The sequence below is a fragment of the Folsomia candida genome, unplaced genomic scaffold, assembly GCF_002217175.1.
Source record: "Folsomia candida strain VU population unplaced genomic scaffold, ASM221717v1 Fcan01_Sc036, whole genome shotgun sequence".
Lineage (NCBI taxonomy): Eukaryota > Metazoa > Arthropoda > Collembola > Entomobryomorpha > Isotomidae > Folsomia > Folsomia candida.
This window is the reverse complement of record NW_019091228.1, coordinates 263,484-290,591: the sequence shown is the minus strand read 5'-3', so window position 1 is coordinate 290,591 and position 27,108 is coordinate 263,484. Positions and strand designations below refer to the sequence as shown.

Here is a 27,108-nt window from a genome sequence, read left to right as displayed (position 1 = left end):
ATGTAAGGTTAATGATGGCAGTTGGCGTGTAATATGGACAAAGACCGAATAATATATTATTAATATTTCGGAAAAAAAGAACAATTTCTTAATTGCAATGTTGATCTATAACTAATACACTATAGGTGACACTATAAAACTACTTCCAAGGACAGGTCTGCAGAGCACATTAAAAAGTATTATCTGAAATTAGCTCAAAATCATAAATTGAAGTAACTGTGACGCAGATATAAATACTTATGAAGGGAGAGTGAAAGCAGGATAAAATCAATCGGTTTTTGAAAAACAGATCAAAAATAAAGTTTCTAACATTGGTAGGTAGGCTGCCACATCACTCTAACCTTTCAGACCCATTTTCCCCAAAACCCACCCATTTTGCCCATTTTACCCATTTAACCCAGTGGGCTGGGGATTAAGCTCAAAAGGTGGGTAAAGTAAAACCCTGACAACATAGTCGACTCCCACTTAATACGAACCGTTGCCGAATATGTGCACATTTTTTCTCAAATGTGTGCCGAATACGGACAAGATTCCGCTAAAATTCCTGCCTATCATCGATACCCCCAGAACAGCGTTCCAGACAATTACACGACAAACTTCGCGCTCAGTGTTGTCCTTCACATCACAATGACACAGATCGAAACCGGGACGAGCCGCAACTTCTCGAGACTTTGAAGTCGATCCAATTATCCCTGATTTTATTTCAGAAGGATCTCTCCCATGAGTGGGTGGGCGATGTTCCCTTGGCAGTTGATGTGTTGCAGAGATATGGTTTAGTTACTGAATACAGGGACAATAAAGGATCCCAAAAATATTGGCATATTTGCAGTAATCATTGCGTAGACTGGGTGGCTGCAGAGCGAGAAAATTTCGATGATGAGTTAGATACCAGTAGTGCCATAAATCAAGGTATGAGTGGATACCGGAGGTACGGATTTGTGGCTGGCGCACCATGAAATTTATTTAAGATGTCCTGGGGCGTTATTAAAATTTTGGGGCATATCTTTTGTACTAAACTTTCACTATGTATCATACTTGTTTTTTTAATAAAAAACACATAATGAAGGTATATCGTATCAGTTGGACTAATTGCATTTATTTTATATTTTTTATCATACTTACATACGACATATGTATATATCAAAAGTACTCATTAGTTCACCTATATATTCACCTTATTACTAACAAAGAATTTCTTTTGCCTTAATGCTTAACCAGATACACATGCATGCTAACAAAGGACATGGTAATATACATATCACATTTTGTAGGGTGAAAAATTATATAATTAAAATTATTATAATTTTTGCTTCACTCGCAACCTCTCTTTGATCCGGTTATAAACCGGCTAAATATTTATAAAAACTGCAGTTTTCACTGCATTTCATAAAAATATATATATTTCAACATCGCATAGCAGTATCAACTACATATTTATATAATGTATTTATTGCGGATCAAATATTTATGTGCCTGAAAAATGCAATTTGTTTTAGATTTTTTAGAAACGCACCAAACTAAATTTAAGTATGTCGCTAAACTTCATATCAGGGTTTAAAGCCATCACCTCTATACTATTGTCAGGATCCAGTTTGTTTTTTCTTTGAATATTTACCTAACAACCTTTACCGAAGTTCATCTATGTATCTATGTACACATGTATTCTATGACCATGATGCCCAGATTCTCTCCGCAGCGTATGCCATACTAGCATACTTCATATAAAGGTAGTAACGCCATCACGATTTTATCAGTCTGAAGGAGTCTAACCGAAGGAAACTTTTTAGGCAAGTGTTAATTATTCTGCAAAATACATATTGTTCGCGATGATACTTTGGAAAAGACAAACCTCGAGCTTGGTAAGATATTTAGTGAATACTGGTTGCGGAACTGGTACCGACTGGACCAAATGCGATATATAAATTGTTATATATATTTGTTATACATTGCATCAAAATTCTGATTTAAAAAGGCTCAGAACCGAATCCTTTGTCGTGACCAAATCAAATCATTAAAAAAACTTTTTGCTGCCTACATGCATAAATGTCAAGTTTAACTTATTATACTCTTGTGTTATTTTAGCTTATCCTCCTATTGACGATTTTCAGTAATTACTGTATTGGAAAACCATCAAGAGAGGAGGTTTGTCTATTATATTTACTAAATTGTTCAGTATCATATTTGTATGCTTTTTTTATCCATTTGGAATTGTTGATAAACCAGAAACTACTCGGAAATTTCACTTGTCAGACCTCCTACAAGTAATATTTCCAAATTAAAAGTAATTTTAAGTATTTTTTATTGAAGGAGAAATTCCCCTTGGCTTTGGCTATAAAGCGTAACTCCTCAATTAAAAAACTCTACAGAACGTCACGCCAGCAGCGGTCGCCCTTCATAATTTATGGTGGATGGTGAGTACAGAAATGTTACAAAACCCGAGAAAAATTTTCCTGATTTTAAATTATGTAATCACTATTAATCAGACCAACATTTTGTTTGCCTTTCCAAAAGAGGTACAAACATTGTAATAATTGATTTTTTGAAAAAATAATATTTAAAATATTTAAGTTCACCACCAACTCAGCAATCTACCCCTCCAGAATGGAATACCTCCCATCTCAAATCAACCCATTCCTGCATATGCGCCTTATCAGGGAAAAGCTTGCTACTGCCTCGCACCCATATGCGAGGGCTTTAACGATAAAGTAACTTGCGCCCAAGGAACTGTTTATGGGATTCCGCTGCTTTTCCATTCTGGCACTTGTCAATATGTAGATGAGTATTGCGGTTTTCGATGTCAAGGAGGGTTAGGTCAGGCTTGTGCTTCGATATAGAATTAGCGGATAGAAAAATGATAACCAGGCCTTTTGTGGTGTATTTTTATTTAAATAAGTATACAATTGCTTAATGAAATGAAAGTAATAAAGTTTTAGATTTATACAATGCATACATAAACCCACATCTTTTTGACAAACAAAACAAATTATCCGCATTTTGTCATACTAAGAAGTATAAATAAGTACTTTGTGATAACAAGATTTGAGTCCTATGTAGATATTTGCAGATAAAAATTATGTATTCTGTATATACATAAATACATACATAATAATATTTTTATAGTGACAGGTCAAGCGAAGGATAAATAAAGTAATGGCAAACCAATGGAAAATCTTAGTATTCTTGAAGATTCCGGATTTATTATTTCCCAAAGCGTGAAAACAATCGGGGTTAAACATAAAAAGCCTGTCCATCAATTTTCAGAGATTTAATAACTATTATACTGTATAATAGTTATTAAAATTAATATAATAAAGCCCCACTAAATTAAAAACTTCATCTAATTTAATATCCCGCACAATAATTTATTTCAAACGTCAATCCTTAAAATTCATACAAAGTGATTAAATTCTTGACAGAAGTGCGAATTCATTTACATTAAATAATTACGATATGAATTCCATACCTTAAAATCTTTCACAACCTGGCATAAATAAATATTTGTCTGAAATTAAACCCTCCCCTAATTTTCTACCAAAAATCTAACCAACTAACATAAATTTCGTGACATTGTTAAAATTGAAGATTCTTCGGAATCCGGTTATGATGCAGTTTGTGGCCCCGTAATTGACTCCCAGTCACGAATTCTTGCAAACAGCCTGGAAAATCAAAATTTATTTGTTACAAGAATGCCCACAATCTATATTATAATTTACAAAAGTTGGTCCCGTTAAAATTTTCCGTGACATCCCTGCACACTGATTGGTTGATGATAATTTGAATTGGCCAATCAGAGCATTTGACCATTATTGTGGATATGGATATGGATATGAATCATGTCATATGATTTTTTGGATATGCATTCGATATGAAGTCAGAAACTTTTTACTAATCGTAAACAAAATTGCTTAGCAACGTTAAAAAAATTCTTTAGCAACGTTAAAAAATACCTTACCAACGTCAAAAAATTCCTTAGCAACATTAAAAAATTCCTTAGCAACGTTAAAAAAATTCCTTAGCAGCGTGAAAAAATTCCTTAGCAACGTTAAAAAAAATTCTTAGCAACGTGAAAAAATTGTTTAGCAATGTTAAAAAAATTCCTTGGCAACCCGTAAAATATTCCATAGCAATATATAAAGCTGTTCTGAGACCGAATAAATTTTGACAAAAGTTTTGACAAAGCAAAGAAACAAAAGGTTTGGGCCGGGCTGGCTTATGGGGTCAAATGACAAAACTTTTGACAAAAATTGTAGCAAAAATTTGCTCTGGAGAATGCTTAGGGAGTCGAATGATAAAAGTTTCAGTCATCCAAGCGACTTCCAATTTTGCTAACAGTTTGGTATATGATCGTAATATATAAAGGAAATCGAAGAAATTTCAAATAAAGTGACCCGGTTGGCTCTTTTTTCTCGATTTTTAAAATCATCCCACCGAGTTTTAATGGACTGACGTGCTTTGCGACATGCTCGGACGGGCCTGGTGCGAAGCTGCTCTGAAGCCGAATAAATTTGACAAAAAATTAAAGCAAAAATATGGTCTGAGAGTCGAATGCCAAACCTTTGGCATCGTTAAATAAATTATTTATGAAAGTTAAAAATGATAATACTGCGATAAAACTGTGTATTAGCATTGGAAAATTGCTTTCGTAAAATATAATTCATGTAGTTAACTGGACATGCACGAAGCAACTGCACCTATTGTTAATGCATTACGTATCCATTATGCAAAATGGTTTATCATGTACTTCCTTTAAATTTTCTTTCTGTACTTTCCTTTAAATAAAATTGTATACGGGAATAGACCAAAAAAAACAAATCCGCCCGTCTTTAAGACGGGCTTGCAGGCTAGTTTAGCAATAATTTATGAATTTACCTTCAAAATCGCACGCGAACTTGTTCCCATGGTGCGTCTTCACATGACGAGTAAGGCTTGTTTTGGTGACGTAAGTCAGGGGACAACTGGTACAGGCAAATGGTCGAGCTATAAAAAAAAGTTCGGGGGAATTTAAAATTTAGCGGGTAAATTAAATTTTAATCTGAACCTATTCTCGCACCTTTGTCTTTAGATTTTTGGATCCTTCCATCCAACGTTCGTTGTTTCTCGACGGGACCAATTTTCCCAGATTTGCGAGACTTTCCCATAATGGAAGAAATTTTGGATGCCCCACTTCCCATGGAATTGTTGCGATCCATGGACTCCATCACGTCCAGAATTTCAATGTCGTCAATATCCCCGTCATCTGGGGGGACAATGTGGGTGAGAAATTTATATGAATTTTATTGTACAGAAAGTATCTACCTGATGCATTCACATTGATCAAAAAATCCAATCTGGACGCAGTTTCGACCTTTTGCCTGTGGTTCTCTGGATTAGCCTTTTTAGGGGGCGGAGGAGCTTGCAGAATAAATAATTCATCCCCATCGCCCTCCCCCCAACGAGCATAATTTCTTGAGCCCGATTCACGCCCAGGAGGTTTCATTAGATTGGCTGAATACATAAATATACAGTTGGAATAAAACTCCTTTTTAAGTCGACAAGTTTTAATTACCTTTATTTTTGCTGTGATGACCTCCATATCCAGAAGTGTTGGGTTTCCGACCGTCAGAATTGTCCTTATTTGCAAATCTCTCCCTTCTTTCGCCATCACGATTGGTTTCCATTGCTGGGTTTAAATTAAAATTATTTTGACTTCCTTATTGACTCACTATTAATATGCTTATTAATAACATTTTAAGGTGATTTTAATTAATATTTACAAACTTACAGTCGACATGAGGAGTTAGTCGAGGCATAGTTTGATCCGTTTGTACCAATCCGTCGCCCTCTTCATTATCTTGGGGATTCCTCCCAAATGCTGGATTTAGTTAAATCGGGAAAGTGTATATTAAATTAATTTACATCTCAAACTAAATACCTACTTAAATATCAAATTTAATAACAAATAACATTTATAATTACCTGTAGCCATCTTCTCCTCCAAAGTGTGAAAACGATCGTCATACTTTTTCTCCTCACATTTTTCGCTTATCTGTCTCTCCATAATTTTCATCCAGGCTTCCACCGTCTCGAAAGCTTTTCCAATCTTACTTATCTTCTCCTCGGTGGAGTCATGTTGTCGCCTCAGTTCCCCAAATTGTTCCTCCAGATGGACAATTTTTTCCTCAATCCGGTCCATCCGATCGTTTATCAACCCCTCGAAAAGTGTCATCCTCGTGTTGACACGGGCTTCGAAATGTTTGACAAACGCCGACTGGAAAAAGGCTGGGTATTTTTCGTCGAAAAATTTCCCCACGGCGACTTGAAGGCCGATGAGGAGTTGTTCGACTTGATCCATCTCCATCTGCGGAAAATACGCAGGGATTAATTAATTACTTAATGAGGACGAAGTATTAACAAGTTTTTAATACCGTGATTGAACTATCGAAAATATTTAATTGTAGGTTAATTAAACTTGACTTGAAAATATTTCAGCTGTGTTGTTAGTTGAGTGAAGAACAAAGAAAGAAGGCAGCCAGAAAACTTCCGGTTGGTTTGAATAATAGGGGGAAAGTTAGACCTAAAGAGTTTCTTAATTAAAGATCAAATTAAATTAAATTTGTCGGTCATTAAATAATTACTCATTAATAAAGTTAAAAGTTGGCAGAGATTATAAAATTGAAGTAATTTTCACACCATTATTCTCATCTTAACACGAGCGCCAAGTTCAAAAAGAAAAACAAACTCAAATTTCCAAAAGTGTTGAAAGTCATGTGAGAAAGTTAGCCCCTAGCCCCTATAAACTCAGCCCCTATCCCCTAACCCCAAAAACTCAGCCCCTAGCCCCATCCCCTATAAACTCAGCCCCTACCCCTATCCCCTAAAAACTCATCCCCTATCCCCTAAAATCTCAGCCCCTACCCCCTAAAAACTCAACCCCTAGCCCCTAAAGTTCTCATATTTCCCCTAAACATAAGATACTTCAAATTACAAAATATTGCTCAAGGTTCTGCTTAAAAAAAATCAATTAAATCTTGTCAGTTGTACTGAACTTGTTACTGGCTATAATAAAGTGACAGACCTTCGACACATTCAAAACCCCGCTGGTCTCAATGTTTAACGTGACTCACCGCTTATCAACCGGGGTCCAAGCGAATCTGAAAAATGAGTTTTGACACTCCCATTCTGTACTCCTCAAATCAATTTTGACGAAATTTAGTAGAAATGCTACTTCTACCAACCTTCACAAATGGGAAAAGTGAGGTGTGGGTGGCTTTAAAAATTTACTTATTATGTGCGCATGGAGAAAATACGAACAAGACGTGGTACAGGTGGATAGGAAATTTTTATTTCATACGTAATGATTGCAACATTTGACCCAGACCCTATATTTTTGTTTTAGACGTGACCACGTTCTCCTCAAACTTTAGTTTACGAAATTTTCTATCATTAGATTTGAAAAAAATGAAGGAAAGCCTCTTTCAAGTGCTGACCACAAAATCAAACGGTTAGAATTGGCGTTGAAACATAACTTTGAAAATGGGATTCCTACCTCTAGTGACCTCTAGTGAACTCATTTTTCAGATTCGCTTGGACCCCGGTTGATAAGCGGTGAGTCACGTTAAACATTGAGACCAGAGGGGTTTTGAATGTGTAGAAGTTCTGTCACTTTCTTACAGTCAGTAACAAGTTCAGTACAAATGACAAGATTCAATTGATTTCTTTTTGAAACCGAACCTTGAGCAATATCTTGTAATTTGAAATATCTTATGTTTAGGGGAAATATAAAAATTTTAGGGGCTAGGGGTTGAGTTTTTAGGGGGTAGGGGCTGAGATTTTAGGGGATAGGGGATGAGTTTTTAGGGGATAGGGGCTGAGATTTTAGGGGATAGGGGTAGGGGCTGAGTTTATAGGGGATGGGGCTAGGGGCTGAGTTTTTGGGGTTAGGGGCTAACTTTTCTCACATTTGAAAGTCACTTCGTCATTTAATTAATTTACAATTTTTTAAGTACCTAACTAATTATCGGAATTACTAAATACATGCCATAATGAGAGGGATGGACGGTGTCCTCTTCTCTAAAGTTCGTCTGCCAAGTTCGCACAAACATTTTTGTTACGTTTGTGCGAAACTTGATTGTATTTGCAAGGATGATGGCGACAAAACTGACTCGAAAGATGATTCCAAGGCCAAGCAGGACGTCGCCGAGGCTGTCGTCGACTCCACCACTGAAAACAAAGTTGTCGCCGGTCCGGCGAATAATGACGACACGACCAGCTCCAAGGAAGATGTCGCCAGTAACTCGAGCATTGTAAGCTACACCACAAGTTGGAAACGGTTTGCAATCTTGCCATATCAGGACAGGCGGAAGGTTAGTTGCTAAATATTTTAATGGTGCCATTATTAAAAAAAGATGGGGTGATTAACTATCAATATTTTGTTCCTTGTAAATAGTTTACTCTCGGGACAAGATACACGTCATGGCAAGATCAAGGAGAATTTATCTTCCTGAATATCAAGCACATCGATGATGACTATTCGGACGTTGATTACTCCTCTTATGACGACTCCAGTGATGGCTACTCTGACCAGGATGACGACAAGGACGACATGAAGGAGACGGCGGCGTCAATCGTGGAAATCTCTTGCGATAGTGGACAGTACTACATAATGTCGGCCGTAGTACGTAGATATTTACAAAATAAGTAATTATTCATAATAATGTCTTGTTTTTAAATATGCATTATGTTTATTTTTAGGGAGTCAAACTTGTTATCAATGGCAAGAAGAAGCGACACAACAATGGTCGATACAAACTAAATTTTGGAGACAGATTGGACATCTCTTGGAAGGGTGAAATGACAAATTTGTTATTCAAAGCAAGAAATTTTAGATTATGAAGCATGATATTTGGGCAGGGAGTTTTAAAATATTTAACTATTTATATACTTTAACTCAAGGAGAGAACGTTTAAACCGAACGGCTTTGTAGACTATTACCAAGAAGATAGTGACACTGAAGATGCCGAAGAGGTCTCACCTGGAAAAAATGATGTAAATTTTACGGCCGGCCAAAACCAGTTGGTAAACACTTTTAATTTCATTTATGCAGTTTTGTTTAATTTGAAAAATTTTGAAAAATAACCGTAATTAATTAATTCAAATAATTAATTTAATTTTAGATATTGTCCAAAATCCTGTCCTACCTCCCCCTCCCAAGTTTAAAATGCGCTCGACTTGTTTGCAAAGATTGGAACGATCTGGGCTCCAGAATTTTACGAAATACGGGATACGCCACCTTCCAGTACCAACATGATTACGAAGAGTACAACGAGGACGTCAATGCATCCATGAAGTTTCACCGGTACGTTCAAGAAATGACCGAGCTGGCCGTGTCGAATTGGACACTCTTCATACCAAAATTTGAACTTCACCGGCATCGATTTCCAGATGCATACGAATCCAGCGTGTATAACATTCCCGAACACAGAGAAGGAGGAAAATATATCGAAGATTTGAACTGGTTTCTTCACCCGAACAGAGGTCATCACGTTAAACGGTTGCAGCTGCATGGCCGAATTTACTCCAACTTTGACTAAATACAAAATCTTCCTAAAAGTTGTCACTAAACTGCAAGAAAATTTGCAAGAATTAGAATTGCACGCAGAATTCATCATTACGAAAGAAAACGGAGGCGAACAAGCGTACAAAACTAGGGGACATCTTAACTTAAAAAAGCTAAAACTATTTTCCTTCGATATGACTGGAAATATTCCCCGTATTGTGTACCCAGACTCCTTGAACCTCGCCTGGTTAGCTTCCTGGGCATCGGCAATTGTGGATGTGGAAACAATCGCAATTTCTGGGTGTGCCGCCATGTCGTCAGTTTTCGTCAAACACTTGCTTTTTGCAAGTGTTTGACGAAAACTGACGATTGGACCTTCTTCGTTCCCAAAGTTGACTAAATTTGCCATGTTGCCCTGGCTCAGTCACTCCAAGGCGTCGCTCGGCCTGGATTTTCTGTTTGGATTGAAACAACCCTTAGTCAGTTTAGGAATGGCGAGGCTACTAAATCTTGAGGATGTTCGGAAGTTTGAAAAATTGGTGGAGAAACATGCTCAAACTTTGGAATCCTTGGAATTTATCGTGTCAACGGAAGGAGACGCCAAGAATGGGTTGGAAATTCAGCTCCCTGCCCTCCCCAATTTGCAAGATCTCGACTTTTCCGTCCATCGAGGATATGACAAAGTCAACAGGAGTTATGCCATGGTGATCTTGACCTTTCCAGGGGACACGGGCATCGTTAATTACAAGGCACACCTCCCATCCATTCGCACAATTCGAATCGTCCCCTACAATGAGGTGAGTGGTCAGAAGAGTTGGGAAAAATATGGCAATTTTTTCGACACCTTCCTCCCCAAGAAAGTCACATCTTCAAATCAACAAGAAGTTTGCACTACTCTGAAAAGATTATACATTCCGTACAAGATTGGAGAGGATCCAGAAATTCCATACCCACGAGTGGCCGAACTTGCCGGAATGTTTCCAAATGTGGGGAAGAAATTCATGACCAAATTTACGAATCTTGCCGCAATTCGGGCAGGCATGATTGAAAAGGAAAATTAAACAACATAACTTTCTTTTTTTCAAAATATTTATAAAACTGGATTGATAAGTTGTACCCGATGAATTGTATTACTTTGTTTGTGTTATTTACCTTTAAAGATTGTATCTGTGAGTTATTTACGAATTTGTGTTTTTGCACCCGGCTTGGATTCCCTGGATTGTTGAATAAAGTGTGAAATAAAAGTGGTAAATGTATTTAAAATAATTAAAAAAATATAGCATCAAAAAACTCAATTTTGCAACAATCATGGTAATACCATCGCTAATGCGATCGCTTCGCTAAGTTTATGTATGTAGCATTAAAAAATAATATTACACGCATTTGAATATTTAGCACAGCATTAACAATGGAAAACAAACAATTTAACTATAAAAAATTCAGTCATGTAAAGTTTCTCAGAGTTGCCCACGACTTTCATTCTGCAAGTTTCTTCGCCATTTAATTATTTACGAAGTAATATAAGTTAATTATAAGTTTTTAAGGCAGTTAATTATCCAAATTACTAAATTAATTGCATAATGAGAGGATTAGACGGTGTCCTCTTCTCCAAAGTTCGTCTACCTAGTTCACACAAATATTTTTGCTATGTGTGTTCGAAACTTGATTGTGTTTGCTCTGACAATGGCGACAAGACCGGCTCGAAGGATTATTCCAACGCCAAGCAGGACGTCGCTGAGGGTGTCAACAATTCTACGACTAAAGATAAACTCTTCGCCGATCAGGCGAATAATGGCGACACAGCCAGCACCAAGGATGCCATCGCCACTAACTCGAAGGACGTGGACAAGTACGTCGTACATTATACCACAAGTTGGAAACGGTTTGCCGTATCAGGACAGGCGGAAGGTTTGTTACTAAATACTTTAATGATGATACACTAATTAAGGAAAATCTGGCGTAATTAACTACCAATATTTTGTTTCCTGCAGTTTACCCTCGGAACAAGATACACATCATGGCAAGCGCAAGGAGAATTTATCTTCTTAAATATAAATCACATCGATGATGACCACTCGGGCGTGGACTGTTCCGATTATGACGACTCCAGTGCTGGCTACTCTGACCAGAAGGACGACATTAAGTCGACGGCGGCGTCACTCGTGGAAATATCCTGTGATAATGGACAGTACTACATAATGTCGGCCGTAGTACGTAGATATATAAATACAAAATAAGTAATTGTTCGTAGTGTCTTGTTTTCTTAAATGTAGTATTCTTATTTTTAGGGAGTCAAACTTTTAATCAATAGTAAAAAGAAGCGACACAGCAATTACCGATATGAACTTAATTTTGGAGACGTCTTGGAAATCTCTTGGAAGGGCGAAATGACAACGTTACTGTTCAAAGTGAGTTACTCGTTTTATATTTTTACCACCAGGAATGACAAGTTTCTACCTGGAAAGGACCCTCTAAAGATTTCTCTACCTTTATAGGAAAGAAAGTTTAAACCGGATGGTTTCGTGGACTATTACGACGAAGATAGTGACACTGAGGATGGACAGGAAATGTCACGGGGAGAAAATAATGGGGATTTTACACCTGGGCAAAATCAACTGGTACGCAAAATTAGTTGAATATTTAAGTGTAGTTCTGTTTATTTTGTCGTACGTAATATGAAACAAAAACTTTAATGAACTTTTAGATCCTGTCCAAAATCCTGTCTTATCTTCCCCTCCGAAGTTTGAAATGTGCCCGACTTGTATGCAAAAATTGGAATGAAGAGGGGTCAAGACTTTCACGAAATACGGGATACGCTTCATTCCAGTACGAACACGATTACGACATGTACATCGAAGATGTCAACGCATCCATCCAGTTTCACATATATTCAGGAAATGCAGAACATGCCCATGCCCAATTGGAAACTGTATATCCCGAAATTTGAATTTCATCGGACCCGATATCCAGATGCAGAAAACAGCGTGTATAATATTCCCGAACATAGAAAAGGAGGAAAATATATCGAGGATTTGAAATGGTTTCTTCACCCGAATCGGGGCCATCACGTTAAACGACTGCAGCTGCATGAAATAATCTACTCCGACTTTGACTACAAAATCTTCCTAAAGGTTGTCTCCACGCTGCAAGAAAATTTGCAAGAAGTAGATCCGGAGGTGACATTCAAAAGGTATGCAAAATTCAAATCGTTTAAAATATACAATTCTTTAAGCTTTTGTCAATTTTATTAATTTGCAGATCTTGCGCAAAATCCTGTCCTACCTTCCCATCCAAAGTTTGAAATGCGCCCGACTAGTATGCAAAGATTGGAATGAAGAAGGCTCAAAAATTTTGCAAAGTACGGGATACGCCACTTTCAGACCAAATGAGTATCTCGACCTCCTCAAAGATGTCAACGCCTCCATGAAGTTTCATCGGTACACTCAAGAAATGCAGGACATGCCCATGCCCAATTGGAAACTATTGATTCCGACACTTTACCGGTTCCCACTTTCTAATTCAGTATACATGCCGGAAGCCAACGTGGGAGGAAAATATATCGAGGATTTGGCCTGGTTACTTCACCCAAATCAAGGACATCACGTGAAAAGATTACAGCTGCATGAAATAATCTACTGCAACTTTGACTACAAAATCTTTTTAAAAATCGTCACGAAACTGCAAGAAAATTTGCAAGAATTAGAATTGGAACTTTAATGTTTGATAGACGCGAATTACCCGATCGCAGAAAATCTTCGATTCCCAAAACTAAAAGTATTTTGTGTTAAATTCAATGGTGTCGGCATTATGGACAATCTTCCCTGGTTGGCACCCTGGGCATTGGCAATTGTGAAAGTGGAAGCGATCCAAATTTCTGGAAATTCTGTCATGTCTTCTATTTTTATCGAACACATGCAAAAAATTGGACCTTTGTCATTTCCTAAGTTGACTGAATTTTTCCTGCCTAACCATTCCCACTCACAACCGGTGTCACTCGGTCTTGATTTTCTTCTTGGGATGAAACAACCATTAAGAAGTTTGCACCTCTCGGAGCCATTAACTATGGAGAATTTTCATAAGTTTGAGACCTTGGTGGAGAAACATGCCAAATCTTTGGAGCATTTGGGATTTATCGTGTCAACTGAGGAAGACGCCACGAATGGGTTGCAGCTTCGGCTCCCTGCCCTACCAAAGTTGCAAGATCTTTACTTTTCCGTGGAACAGGAGTTTTACAGACCTCGGAGGACTTACGCTATGGTGACCTTGACCTTTCCGGGAGATTCTGACACGGCCAACTACAAGGAACACCTTCCATCCATCCGTTCCATGCGAATCTATCCAGGAAATGAGCTGCGACGTTGCACATCTTGGGAAAAGTATGGCGATTTTTTCGACACTTTCCTCCCCAAGAAAGACACAACATCCTCAAATAAGCCGGAAGTCTGCACCACTCTGAAAAGATTATACATTCCGTACGAGATTGGACGCCATCCGCGTATTCCATACCCACAAGCGGCCGAACTTGCCGGAATGTTTCCAAATGTGGGGGAGAAATTCATGATGAAATTTAAGAAAACTGCAAGCCAGGTGATTGAGATGCAACATTGAGCCTCGAAAATGGGACCTCTTCTCTTTTTCTAAATTTAGATAAAAATGTCATGATAATTTGTAAGTCTTTGTTTTTGTATTCATCTTTATCGTATTGTAACAAGTATTCTGTATGAATTTGTGTTTGTGCATGCAAGTTGGATAGATTGTTGAATAAAGTGTGAAATAAAACCGTACAATAAAATAATAATATTACATGCATGATAAAAAAGTTATAATGGTAGAAATTCAGTCTCAAATTTTCATCGCACTGTTCCCCATGCAATCACGAAACTCAGTTCGCTCAACAATAAGCAAAACATCTTCCAAATTTCTTTGTCATTTAATTATTTGCAAGTTTTTTATCAGTTAATTAATTAACCAACCTACAAAATGGCTGGGATGGACGGTGTCCTCTTTTCAAAAGTTTGTCTACCCTGTTCACACAAATATTTTTGCTACGTGTGTTCAGAATTTAAATGTATTTGCTCGGAAGATTCGGTCGACAATTCTGCGGATGGAGACAAGGTCGTCGTCGTCGCCGGTTCGTCGAATAGTCACGTTAAGGCTAATGTCGCCAAAGGTGTCGGCGCCACAAGTTGGCAACGGTTTGCAATCTTGCCATATCAGGACAGGCGTAAGGTTAGTTAATTTAATTTTGTAGTTAGTATTACCTATAAACAAAGAACAAGGGTGGTGTGGCATTGGTTAACTAACTGCCTTACTAAATATTGTTTTTGTGTACTATAGTTCACTCTCGGGACAAAATACACGTCCTGGCAAGACCAAGGGGAATTTATATTCTTAAACATCGATGATAAAAATGGTTCCGATGTCGACGATTATTCTGACGATGACGATTCCTATGAGGGTGACGACAATAACACAGCGGGGGCGTCGCTCTTGGAAACATCTTGTGATAATGGACAGTACTACGTAATGCCGGGTTCAGTACGTACATACATTAAATAGATATTAACCTACCATGTTTATTCTGTAACTAATTACTAATATTTATTTATTGTTAGGGAATCGAACTTGTAATCAATGGTGAAAAGAGAAGGAATTATCGAGTCAAACTTAATTTTGGAGACAGACTGGAAATCGGTTGGGAGGGTGAAGTGGTAAAGTTGCTGTTCAAAGTGAGAGATTTTTAATACTTTTTATGAAGAATGCAAATATTGGGTAGGATCCATACTTTCCCACCAGGTATTTCGGTATGCAGGTCAACTGACTTTTTGACTTGCAGGTCAAGCCTCCGTGGCTAAATTTTTTTTGTTATCTTTTTTTATAAAATTCTTTTCACGCGTTTTATCTAGCCTATTACAGAAAAATTGGCTTGCGATATACTCAGTTCTCAATGTTTCACAAATTTTAATTAATTTGCCCAAAATTTAACGTGTAGGTTAAAATTTAGGATTTTAATTGGCAAATTTGACCTGCAGGTTTCAGGAAATTATTAAGGAAGTTCTTAATTTTAAAATTTAAGAGGATTTAGTTTGCAAATTTAACCTGCAAAGCGCCCTGCAGGTTAAATTTTCAGTTTGCAGGCTAAAATTACACCTGCAAGTCGCCTTCGGCGACATGCAGGTCTAATCCCCTATTTTTCTGTCTGCAGGTCAAGGTTATACCCACCAGTACGGGGTGGGAAAGTAATATGTGTCCCGGCCCGTGTGGTTCCGCGCGATTACGTAGTATATTGCGAGGCTAGTGGATATTTATTTTTGGATTTATTATTTTTCGATACGAAATTACATACGCTACAGCGGCTATAAAACATTTTGTGCCAAAATGACGAACTGAAATAAGGTAAGGTGAGAAAGTGAACACCTTGTAAATCTAGTTTGGCAACACTGCAAAACCGTCGCCACGCTTGACTCGAACATGGCGTGCCAGCACTTTAAAATGGAAGAATGTTCCAAAACCACTATCCGCCTTTACATTTCGATGTACAAGGATGCCGAAACCGTGAAGTTTAAAAAAAATCCTGGGACACCTCCTCTCATAGGCACCCCTAAAAAAGTGAAAGCCATGAAAAACTATTTACGACCAACCCTTCCATTACAATTCGTCCCGCGGCTCGGAAAGTGAAAATTTCAAAAAGCTTGATGAGCATAATTAAAGTTCAGAAACTGGGGATCACAGCACAAGTTAAACATAGTTCTCCAAAGTACGTTGGGACTAGGGAAGTAGAGTCCAAAAATGTTGCAAAAAATTATATCAAAAACTGTCACACAAAAATGTCATCGTGGATGACGAGGCCTACGTCATCGTTGTACCTTAAGAGACTCCCGGAGGGCAATTTATCCACGCATTCAACCTCTGCGATGTGGATTATAAAGAAAAAAATAAGGTCAAAACCAAATTCCCAAAAAAATATTGAATTTAGGAGGCGATGGACAGTTTTGGCAACATTTCTCCACCCTATATTTGCCTGGGCACCATAAACGTAAAAGTTTATGAAAGTAAATTTTTGAAGCGGTTACTTAAGTGGGTGAGGAAAGTTAGCAATCCAGACGAAATTTTATTTTGGCAGGACCTCGCGACCTCCCATTATGCCAAAATTTGTACCACCTACATGGGGGACGAAGGCGTCGACTTTATTCCCAAGAACGACAAGCCCCCCAAATGTCCCCTAACTGCGAGGAATCCAAAACTTTTGGGCCTTGTGCGAAAGAAGATACTCCGACCTTTGTAATAAGTCTGAAAATTTGGATGGATTCAAACGTCGATGGACTAAAATCAGCAAGGACATGGCGCATGAGGGTGGAAAATCGATCATGGTATGGATTCGCCGGAAAATCGGACTAGTGGCAGAGAAAAAAATAAAACCAAAAATGCCAAAGAAAGAATGACCACTAGGGTTCCCACCTACAATTTTTCGAAGGTTTTATAAAAATTCATTAGCCCGCTCGAATTCCGCAAATCATTTTGATCGGAACTACACGGGCCGGAACGCACTATATGGTAGGATCTTTTAAAAGATTTGTCTACTTCTTTTTATAGGAGCGAACTTTTAAGCCTGACGTGGAGAAGGAGGAAGAAAATGTGGAAACCGAAGTGGTCGGAGATAGGTCACGGGAAGAAAATAATGTGGATTTTACCCCCTTACAGAACCACTTGGTATGCAAAATTTGAATCGTCAATTTATTTAAATTTATTAAAGTCTATCAAGTTTTTGACAATTTTGTCATGCATAAAAGCCTAATTAATTTGCAGATCTTGCCCAAAATCCTTTCCTACCTTCCCATCCAAAGTTTGAAGTGTGCCCGACTAGTATGCAAAGATTGGAATGAAGTAGGCTCAAAAATTTTGCCAAGTACGGGATACGCCACCTTCAGATACGAACATGATTACGGCAGCTATGAAGATGTCAACGCATCCATGAAATTTCACCGGTACCTTCAAGAAATGCAGAACATGCCCATGCCAAATTGGAAACTTTTCATCCCCAAATTTGAACTTCACCAGTTCCCAAATCCATCCCCATTGCCCAGCAGTGTATACCGCATACCGAAAGACAAACCGGGAGAGAAATATATCACGGATTTGATCTGGTTTCTCCACCCGAATCGGGGACACCTAGTTAAAAGATTGAAACTTTATGGAACCATGGAATCAAATTTTGACTACAAGATCTTCCTAAAAGTTGTGACGGGATTGCAAGAAAATTTGGAAGAATTGAAATTGATTGCGCCCTTCGAGACACGGGAAGAGTACAAAATCGCAAAAAATCTTGACTTCAAGAGGCTCAAATACTTTTCTTGTTATCTCAGTAATTTGGAAGGCAGCATTTCCTTCGATGCGAACGAACTCGTCTGGGTGGCACCATGGGCATCAGCAATTGTGGGGGTGGAAAGAATGAGAATTTCCGGTTTTTCTGATATACCGTCCTGGTTCGTGAAAAGGTTGGAAATCATTGGCCCTTCCTCGTTCCATAATTTGACTCAATTTGCCTTCGATGTTTACGACTATACCGTGGTGTCGATCGGACTGGATTTTGCAGCTGGGTTGAAACAACCACTCAAACTTTTACGCGTGTCGGAGCTACTGGATGTGGAGAATTGTCACAAGTTTGAAAACTTGGTGGAGAAAAATGCCAAAAGTTTGGAATCCTTGGGATTTATTGTGTCAACTATACGAAATGATAAAAAGGTTAAAAGTTTGCAAATTCGACTACCGGCGCTGCCCAAGTTGCAAAAACTTTTCTTTTCCGTGGAACGAGGACCTGTGTTGTATTATAACAGGAGTGAGATCAAGGTCACTCTGACCTTTCCAGGGGTTAGTGAAACGGTCAACTACAAGGAGCACCTTCCGTCCATTCGTTGCATGAAAATCCACCCGGAGGGTGGGTCTGGACGTTGTACGTAGTGGGAAAAGTATGGCGATTTTTTCGACACCTTCCTCCCCAAGGGAGACATGTCAGAAGTTTGTAAAACTCTGGAAATTTTGGACATTCCGTACGAGACTTGGGATAATCCACCAATTCCATACCCACGAGTGGCCGAACTTCCTGGAATATTTCCAAATGTGGGGAACAAGTTTATGACGAAATTTAGGAAGATGTAATGTAATCCTCCCCGTAAACCAGATTGGTAAATATGATTGAGACGAAGACTTAAATATAAGTATGCTTTCGAGATTGGTATAAAAAGTTAGTAACAATTTGTCGGCCTTTTTAATTAGTTGTAATTCTTTCTGGTTTTGTAATTCATCTTTAAATATTGTTTGTTTATCAACTTGAAATATGTATGTTTACATTTGTGTTTTGTATGAAATTTCGATGATCGAATACTTGGCAATAAATACCTTTATTTGAACAAAGGTCGTCGACAGTTCTGCCAGTGAAAACATGGTGGTCGTCTATTCGGCGAATTCCGGCGACACGGCTGCCGACGGCCCCACTAACTCGGGGGTGGCAACGAGGTAGTTTCCGACTCGGAGGGAGTAGTTATCCGGCAAAGTTGGAAACAGTTTGCAATCTTGCCTTATCAGGACGGTCGAAAGGTTAGTTTAGTTTGGTTAGTAGTTTAATTATAAATATTATAAAAAATTGGTTTTCCTTTACCGTAGTTTACCCTCGGGACAAAATACACGTCACGGGAGGAGCAAGGCGAATTTATCTTCCTCCATGTCGAGGACGACTATTATGACGACGAGGAAGGCGACAACTTGGGGAACGTTAATACGGCGTCGCTCGTGGAAATATTCTGTGACAATGGGCAGTTCTATATAACGCCTGGATCAGTGCGTAATTGAATATTAGGGAAAATATACAATTTTATCTATGGGTAATTAATTGTTCAGGTGTTTTAAATATTTAATTTTAGGGAGTCGTGTTGGAATAAATGAATGATCGTTCGAAAAGATTGTCAGCAGACTGATACTGATTTATTACAAATTACTCATATTTATAATACATACATTGACACATATTACTACAATAAATGATTAAAGATCGGATGTTATTTTATTCTATCCTTACATTCTAGTACAATGAGATGATGAAGAGAGAGAACAATTCCAGAGTCGACACATTTTATGATGTGTCAAGCGACAGAACATTCTCGCTCTCAACACATTCTTAGCCTAATTATGATTGCATATTAGAAACTAAACCGGACGTGTCACTTGGTTAGTGATGACACGTCTAATGAAAATATGTAACAATATATTTATGTCCTACATACCAAAATATGCTAAAACGTTTCTAATCCCGATAAGTCGAACTTTTAATCAATGGTGAAAAGAAGTCATACGAAGACCGTGAGGGAAGTTATCGTCCCGAACTTAATTTTGGGGACAGGTTGGAAATCTCTCCTTGGCATGATTATGTTGACGTGGTACAATTCCTCTTCAAAGTTAGAAATTTTTAATATTTTTATAAAGGAGAGTGATAATTTTTGGCTAGTTTTAAAACTGCTTTTTTTAGGAGAGAACATTTAAACCGGACAACCATAATTGGTATGGGAAACGTGACACGAAAGAAGTCGTCCCACTTGGAGATATTATTTTTACCCCGGGCCAAAACCATTTGGTATGTAAAATTTTAATGCGGTTTTGTTAATTAATGTTGGTTGAGAAATTGTTACAAAATTTTGATTTATATTAATTACAAACGTGGAATCGTATTCAATTTTTTTTATAGATCTTGTCCAAAATCCTGTCATATCTTCCCCTACCAAGTTTAAAATGCGCCCGACTAGTATGCAAAGATTGGAATGAAGAGGGGTCACGACTTTTACGAAATATGGGATGCGCCACTTTCGAATACGAACATGATTACGGCAACGAAATCCAGGATGTCAACGCCTCCATGAACTTTCACCGGTACATTGTAGAAATGCAGAACATGCCCATGAACAATTGGAGGCTGCACATTCCGATGTTTCAAAATACCTTCAGCGTATTTAACATCCTCCCGTACAACCCGGGAGAAAAGTATGTCGCGGATTTAACCTGGTTTCTCCACCCGGATCGGGGACATCACATCAAACGTTTGCGGCTGCGCGGCCGAATTTTGTCTTACCTTGATAACAAAATCTTTCTAAAAGTTGTGACCACGTTGCAAGAAACTGTGCAAGAATTATATTTGAGCGTGCAATTCTACTCAGATGAAGAGTATCAACCCGAAGGAAACCTTCGTTTCCCAAAACTAAAAGTATTTTCCTTCTTTCTGAATCGTTTTGTGGAATCGAACCCGCTGAATCACGCCTATTTAGCACCATGGGCATCTGCAATTGTGGGAGTGGAAGAAATCAGAATTGTCGGATGTCCCGTAATGGCGTCAATTTTCATGCAATCTATGCAAGACGTTGGACCTTCGTCATTCCCTAAATTGACTGCATTTAAGATGAAGCTATTCTCCATATTCCCATTCCAGCCGTTGCAGCCTTCACTACAACTCGATTTTCTGTTCGGATTGACACAATCCTTGAAGAGTTTAAGTGTATCCGAACTCCTGAGAATGGAGGATTTTCGCAAGGTTGAAAACTTGGTGGAGAAAAATGCCAAAAGTTTGGAACTCTTGAAAATAACGGTGTCAACTCAAGGAGACGCTAAGGCTGGTTTGAAACTTAGGGCTCCCTGCCCTACCCATGCTGCAGAATTTCTTGTTTTTCGTCGAGCGAGGCTTGGACTATGACACTTATGGCAAGAGTGAGGCCAAGGTGGGGCTGAAATTTCCGGGGGACACGGGCATCGTTAATTACAAGGCACACCTTCCATCCATCCGTTCCATGAAGCTCTTCCCGATCAGTGAATTTGAAGATGGTGCGTCCTGGGAAGAGTGTGGGGATTTCTTCGACACCTTCCTCCCCAAGAAAGATGAACAAGAAGTTTGCAAAAGTTTGCAGATTTTGGATATTCCGTACGAGATTGGGGACAAGGCAAAAATTCCATTCCCGAGAGGGGCAGAACTTGCAGGAATGTTTCCAAATGTGGGGAACGAGTTCATGACTAAATTTAGGAATCTTGCCCTCCAACCAGATTGGTAAATATGATTGAGAAGAATAATTAAATATGATAAGTGTACTTTACAGATTGGTATCAAAAGTTAGTAACAGTTTGTCGGCCTTTTTAAATAATTGTAATTCTTTCTGGTTTTGTAATTTATCTTTAAATGTTGTTGGTTTATCAGTTTGAAATATGTATGTTTACATTTGTGTTTTGTATGAAATTTCGATGGATGACTTAATAAAATTGGAAGTAAATTCCTTTATCTGAATAAAAATAATGCTCAAAAATTTCAAATTTGTGCCAATCCTGCTAGTATCATCGGATACAGTATTTAAAAAATAATATACGCATGTATACAAACATTTACAACGGGTTTTGCAATTTTAGTTTGCAGAAAATCAGTCTCACGAAGTCGCAGAGTTCCCCACGAACTTACCACGAAACTCAAACCCATCTGTTGAACCTCAAACACAAAACGTTTAAAGTTACTGCGTCATTTAATTAAATATGTATTAACAAATTTCTTACCCAGTTAACCAAATTACTACATTCCATAATGAGGGACGGGGTCCTCTTCTCAAACGTTCGCTCATCTGGTTCACGGCTGTGCATCGGGTGTAAGAAACTTCGGTGCATTTGCTGGGATGCCGACAAGAGGAAAATGCCAGACCACCCAAAGATGGTCGACGATTCGGCGAATTCCGGCGCCACGGCTGGGGACGTCCCCATACAAAATTGATGAAATTATTCAAACTGATTATATAAATATTTATTTTCTAATGCTAATTTTATTCGTTTATTAGATACACGATTTCTGGCATGTTATCTCTTAAAATATAATACTCTACAAGTATTTATTGCCAAAATATTTATTTGCGAACAATCTTCATTAAGTACATACAAATCAGCCTTCATCCAATGTTTGAAAATTTTCCATAGTACGAAATGATGATGACAGCCATTTCAAACCTGTGAAAAAATTATGTTGGTTTAGGCAAAATTATAACTCTTATACATTGACGATTCCAATTTTACTTAAAAAGTCATAAAATTATATATAGCGTACCATGATTATTTTTCTCCAATATTTTATTACTCGCTCCAGAGTCCTGGTTTGCCTGATTATGAAACCAAATCCATATCATTCGTCCACTCAATCCGGTCAGGGTAGTCAGTGCGGATAACACATTAGTGTCTAATTGACCACCCTTTGTGGCATAGCTAGCCTGTAGAATGTCTAATTGATGCTGAGAGAGGGATTCGGATCGGGTTGGGCCAAACTGATCTTTCTCTACCACCTGACTTGTAGTCTTTATGGATGGAAGATTAATGGAATAACGGAACAATGTTTTCATCGTGCCACCAATGCCCTGAAAAAGTGTGGATGAATATGAAATTTGCTTAATTATGAAATTATTAGAGATATTGTATAACATAGATTTGTAACTAACCAATTGTTCCCGCTTCAGTTTCAAAAAGGTTTGAAAATTTATGTCGATATCCCTTCTACTCTGGAACCATGATTCGACACTGCGCACTGCCATCTTAGTAACTTCTGCGATCTCCTGCTTTAGAAAATAGTTGGGAATTGGAGTCGTCTCGTAGATGCTTTGCAGAACATTGAGCTGTGTCACTGAGAGGATGGAATTACACGTGTGTGATGATAATGGCGTGGATGGCCCTGGTTTGTCTTCAGGTTTTGTAGGATTACAAGTCTGACTGTCTTTGTGATTGGAAGTTGACCCTGAACAATGCTGAAATTATTAAAAAAAAAGTCAGGACCACTTCAAGGAAGTAAAGAGCTAATTTTTCTTCTCAACCATTTTTAGACTACATAATGCAGCGATGTTATGAATTCATATTGTACACTGCAAAAAATATCAGTAAAGCGCGGTGTAAATATGCGCCCACACCGTTTGGTGATAAAATTGTCACTGATTGGTAACAAAATGACACCATGTGGGGGTAAATTTCCACCGTTGGGTAAGTATTGTCACCAATTGTAATTGTACATTATTGTGACAGTTAGTCCTACCACGCGGTGACAAAATCAACACCAAGTCAGTGTAGCCGCATACCTACACCGCCGGTTTAAAAATTTACACCGGATTTTTTGCAGTGTAAGAGCAAAGTTAATAAACGTAGCGCACTGTACACATATACATATCGCCAGATAACAACCTGGAGCAAAGACAGTTGATTATAAACGGAAATGATTATTTTATAAAGTTCTGTCATTTGTTCATAAGATACTAAATAATTTTAAACCTGTTTCTTGCATATGACATAAATACCTTTGAACGTCCAAATTGCTTCGTAATAGGCTCTGTCCTGGTTAGACCTTCCTCCTCGCGGAAACGAACCTTAATTCCTAGGAGTCTTCCTTTTACCAAATTCAATATATTTTTGGTTGGCTCTCCAACCGTTGTACCTTGCCAATCAAGCCCAGCGCTCCCTTCAAAAGATTAAATTGCATGAAAAATATCGCAAGAACTAATTTTGTCATTGTATTTTATTTTTTATTGAAAACAGATACATAAATAGTTTTACCATTCGCTTTGTTGGTGTGAATAGATCTCACGTTGCCTAAATTAGCAGAGGACGATGACGATCTGGTACTCATGTTAGGGTAAGACTGGATTTGATCCTTTAAATTGAGGCGACCATCCGAACTTCGAAATGTCGCCTTCTGTAAGTCCGTTATTCTTCCAGCTGCATTTTTTGTAGTTAATTCTTCCTTGTCATATCTATAGTTATCTTGCTGATCACTTTCTTTTTTCTGGCTTTCTTGATAAACATCATTTGCACAGAAAGCAAAGAACGAAATAAGGTGCAAGATGTACAAAAATTTAAAATCGGACAGGGAAATACGCCAATAAGTTGCTTCTCTGCTTGGCTTAACGTCAAGCTGTCGGGGTGGGATGCAGATTCTTAAAAAAATCAAGGCACCAGCGACAAGTATGGATATGAGGCAGCCGTAAAAATAATATTTCACGACAACCGGTTTCTGTTCAGTTGCCTTATCCTCCGTCATGTTCAGTTACAGCGGTTAAATTTAATTTGGAAATTATGGAAAGTATTTCCAACGTGTCGCTACAATATGAGAAGTATGACTGAAAGATAGAAAAAGAGAAAGAGAAATTTTAGTTGTATTCCTTTGTGTGATTGCGAGCCAAGAACAGCTGAAAAATGTTTTGTGTTTGCCAACATACCCACAATGTAAAGGGTCGTATTAGAAAATACGGTTCCCCTCCATTGTCTGCTTGGAAAGACGGAAACCTTTTTCATATCAGTGTTAAGATCATCCTAGGAGAACCGTGATGATTCCATTGTTGTTAAATTGTGTATGTATTCATGTAGGTAGGAAATTTCATTGGATAAGGAATTGTGTGTAAATGTGGTGTAAAATTCAGTATGGTCCAGTATAACTTAATATCACAGTAAAAAGACTGGGAAACTTCTAAGTCTATAAAATTCTAACTTCTAACTAAACAACTCTACTTCATAACATTATTCTACTGTCTTCAAATATCAAATTTAAGTTGATTATTAAAAATTGGCTTTTATATTGTTTTTTTAAAGTTTAAGCTGGAAAATTTTACCTATGCAATAAATATATTTATGTATGCTAATATGCATATAAATACATACACATGTACTTATTTAAATACTAATATTAATTAATTTAATTTAAATTAATATTAATTTATTAATTTAAATATTTACATATTTAAATACATGTATATATGCATACAATACATATATATTTAAATTTATACCTTGTACGAAATACAGTTTCCTGAATGCTAATAAGAAACAATGCAGTTATATGTTGACTTATGTAGATAAGTTTGAGAATTTCATTAGTTAATGGTATATTTTATTTGAAAATATCTTCAAACATAACACATGAATATGTTTTTAAATAAGAATAATATGTAAGTACAATGAGAAAATAAATAATGCTGTGGTTAAGTTATGTAAATATTTTGTGAAATAGTTACAATTTGGAAATAACTAAAATTACAGATTTATGTATATATAAGGTACATATGTATGTACTTCTAGTAGTTGCAGATGATATAGAGACTAATAATTGCGTAAGGATAAACATTTTATTGCGTGATGAATTTGAAAAATAAGTAACTATAAGTAAAGTAAGAAAAAAAATAAAATAAATAAGTAAAAATGTTGGACAATTATTTTTAAGCAATTAATAAATATCTTACCTTACATACAATTGCTCGAAACTAATTTGTACCAAACAAAATAAATTCAGTGCTGGGCTTGCAATACCAAATCTCACACGGTTATACAATATCCGACGTAAATACATATATTTACTAACAGGATAAAATTAAAAAATGCCTTTTATTAAGAATTACCGTTGTAACAAAGAGACCGTAATATATGTGAAATAATGGCTTCTAAGGATTACCCATGCTAAGTATTTACAAAATGATGACATTAATCATCTCTTATCAGATATATGTAACTTATCGCTACGCCTATGGTACGTTTTTTAAAATTAGAACTATTTTTTAGTGATTAAAACTCAACACATGAAAAATTCAAATTACTACTGCTCGGTCGATTTTTGAAGGATTTCAAAAATTTAAACGGTTCTGGAGACTTTAAAGTTCACAGTTTCCAGAACCGTTTAAATTTTTGAAATCCTTTCAAAATCAACCGATCAGTAGTAATTTGAATTTTTCATGTGTTAAGTTGTAATCACTAAAAAAATAGTTGTAATTAAAAAAAATCTACCATAGTAATGGATGGCTTTACTTCATACTACTGCTAAACCTCGTGACAAACACTTTGGACACATTTTCTTATTGTTTCTGAGAAACCGCAAGAAAATTGAAAATTGCAGGAGAAACCGTTTCTCCTGCAATTTTCAATTTTTACTTGAGCATAGACAACTACATCACGTACCAAGTGATCCAGGTCATTTCTGATTAACGCCCTCATACCAAAATATGCAAGAAACATACCTATTCTTAACTTGGTAACTGGTTCCTAAGTTATGTTATTTTATGTAAACACATTTTGATAGAGATTCCTCATTTTACTATTTTTTCTGTTCTAAATATGCATAACCTAGTCAGAAATGCTGACTCCGAATTAAGTAATTGTCTTCCCCAAGAAAATGGAGATCAGGATCAGTTTTGGGATTACAGGTCAACAAGTATATTTGCAGGGTCGAAGGAACTTATCAAAATACAGCTTGTGATTACCTAGATAGCGGTAATACAGATGCATATCGTGTTACATATGTATATTTTCGTACAAATGTACATATTTGACCATAAATTAAGTCTTAAAGAGGATAAAGGTGTACGGGCAAAGGATGATGAAAGTAATTCCGTAATCTTGCACCAATATTTTAGATTGAAGCATTACTCCTACCAACATACGTGAGGTTTGGATCGTTTTTTTGCATCTGTTTTTTCCTGCTATCCTTTAAACATTATATTTTCTAAGTTGGGCAAATTTGATTCACAGACAGTCAATTTAAATGGCAA

At 37.3% G+C, this 27,108-nt stretch overlaps 4 protein-coding genes across 5 annotated transcripts; 2 read left to right on the top strand and 2 right to left on the bottom strand.

Annotated features, from left to right (window-relative positions):
- Positions 1-3,127: 3,127 nt before the first annotated feature.
- Positions 3,128-6,631, bottom strand: LOC118439446. The gene is made up of 8 exons (XM_035860757.1): positions 6,405-6,631; positions 5,956-6,337; positions 5,762-5,851; positions 5,546-5,659; positions 5,296-5,484; positions 5,051-5,236; positions 4,870-4,977; positions 3,128-3,656 (listed from the first exon to the last, which is right to left on the bottom strand). The coding sequence occupies exons 2-8, from the start codon at positions 6,335-6,337 to the stop codon at positions 3,571-3,573; spliced, it is 1,155 nt and encodes a 384-aa protein (XP_035716650.1). The 5' UTR covers positions 6,405-6,631; the 3' UTR covers positions 3,128-3,570.
- Positions 6,632-8,011: 1,380 nt separating this feature from the next.
- LOC118439447 lies at positions 8,012-10,766 on the top strand. Its single transcript, XM_035860758.1, has 5 exons — positions 8,012-8,342; positions 8,426-8,653; positions 8,731-8,824; positions 8,932-9,054; positions 9,153-10,766. The coding sequence occupies exons 1-4, from the start codon at positions 8,022-8,024 to the stop codon at positions 8,943-8,945; spliced, it is 657 nt and encodes a 218-aa protein (XP_035716651.1). The 5' UTR covers positions 8,012-8,021; the 3' UTR covers positions 8,946-9,054; positions 9,153-10,766.
- Positions 10,767-17,599: 6,833 nt separating this feature from the next.
- Positions 17,600-19,459, top strand: LOC118439458. 2 transcript variants are annotated; one of them, XR_004837436.1, is made up of 3 exons: positions 17,600-18,776; positions 18,948-19,129; positions 19,196-19,459. XR_004837436.1 is itself a non-coding variant. In XM_035860778.1 (2 exons), exon 1 carries the CDS (start codon positions 17,735-17,737, stop codon positions 18,491-18,493), a length of 759 nt encoding a protein of 252 aa, XP_035716671.1. In that variant the 5' UTR covers positions 17,600-17,734; the 3' UTR covers positions 18,494-19,129; positions 19,196-19,459. The 2 variants fall into 2 exon arrangements, 1 of the variants encoding a protein (XP_035716671.1); XM_035860778.1 differs by having other exon boundaries at positions 17,600-19,129.
- Positions 19,460-22,484: 3,025 nt separating this feature from the next.
- LOC118439430 lies at positions 22,485-24,679 on the bottom strand. The gene is made up of 5 exons (XM_035860730.1): positions 24,131-24,679; positions 23,875-24,035; positions 23,032-23,334; positions 22,647-22,950; positions 22,485-22,549 (listed from the first exon to the last, which is right to left on the bottom strand). The coding sequence occupies exons 1-5, from the start codon at positions 24,612-24,614 to the stop codon at positions 22,485-22,487; spliced, it is 1,317 nt and encodes a 438-aa protein (XP_035716623.1). The 5' UTR covers positions 24,615-24,679.
- Positions 24,680-27,108: the final 2,429 nt, after the last annotated feature.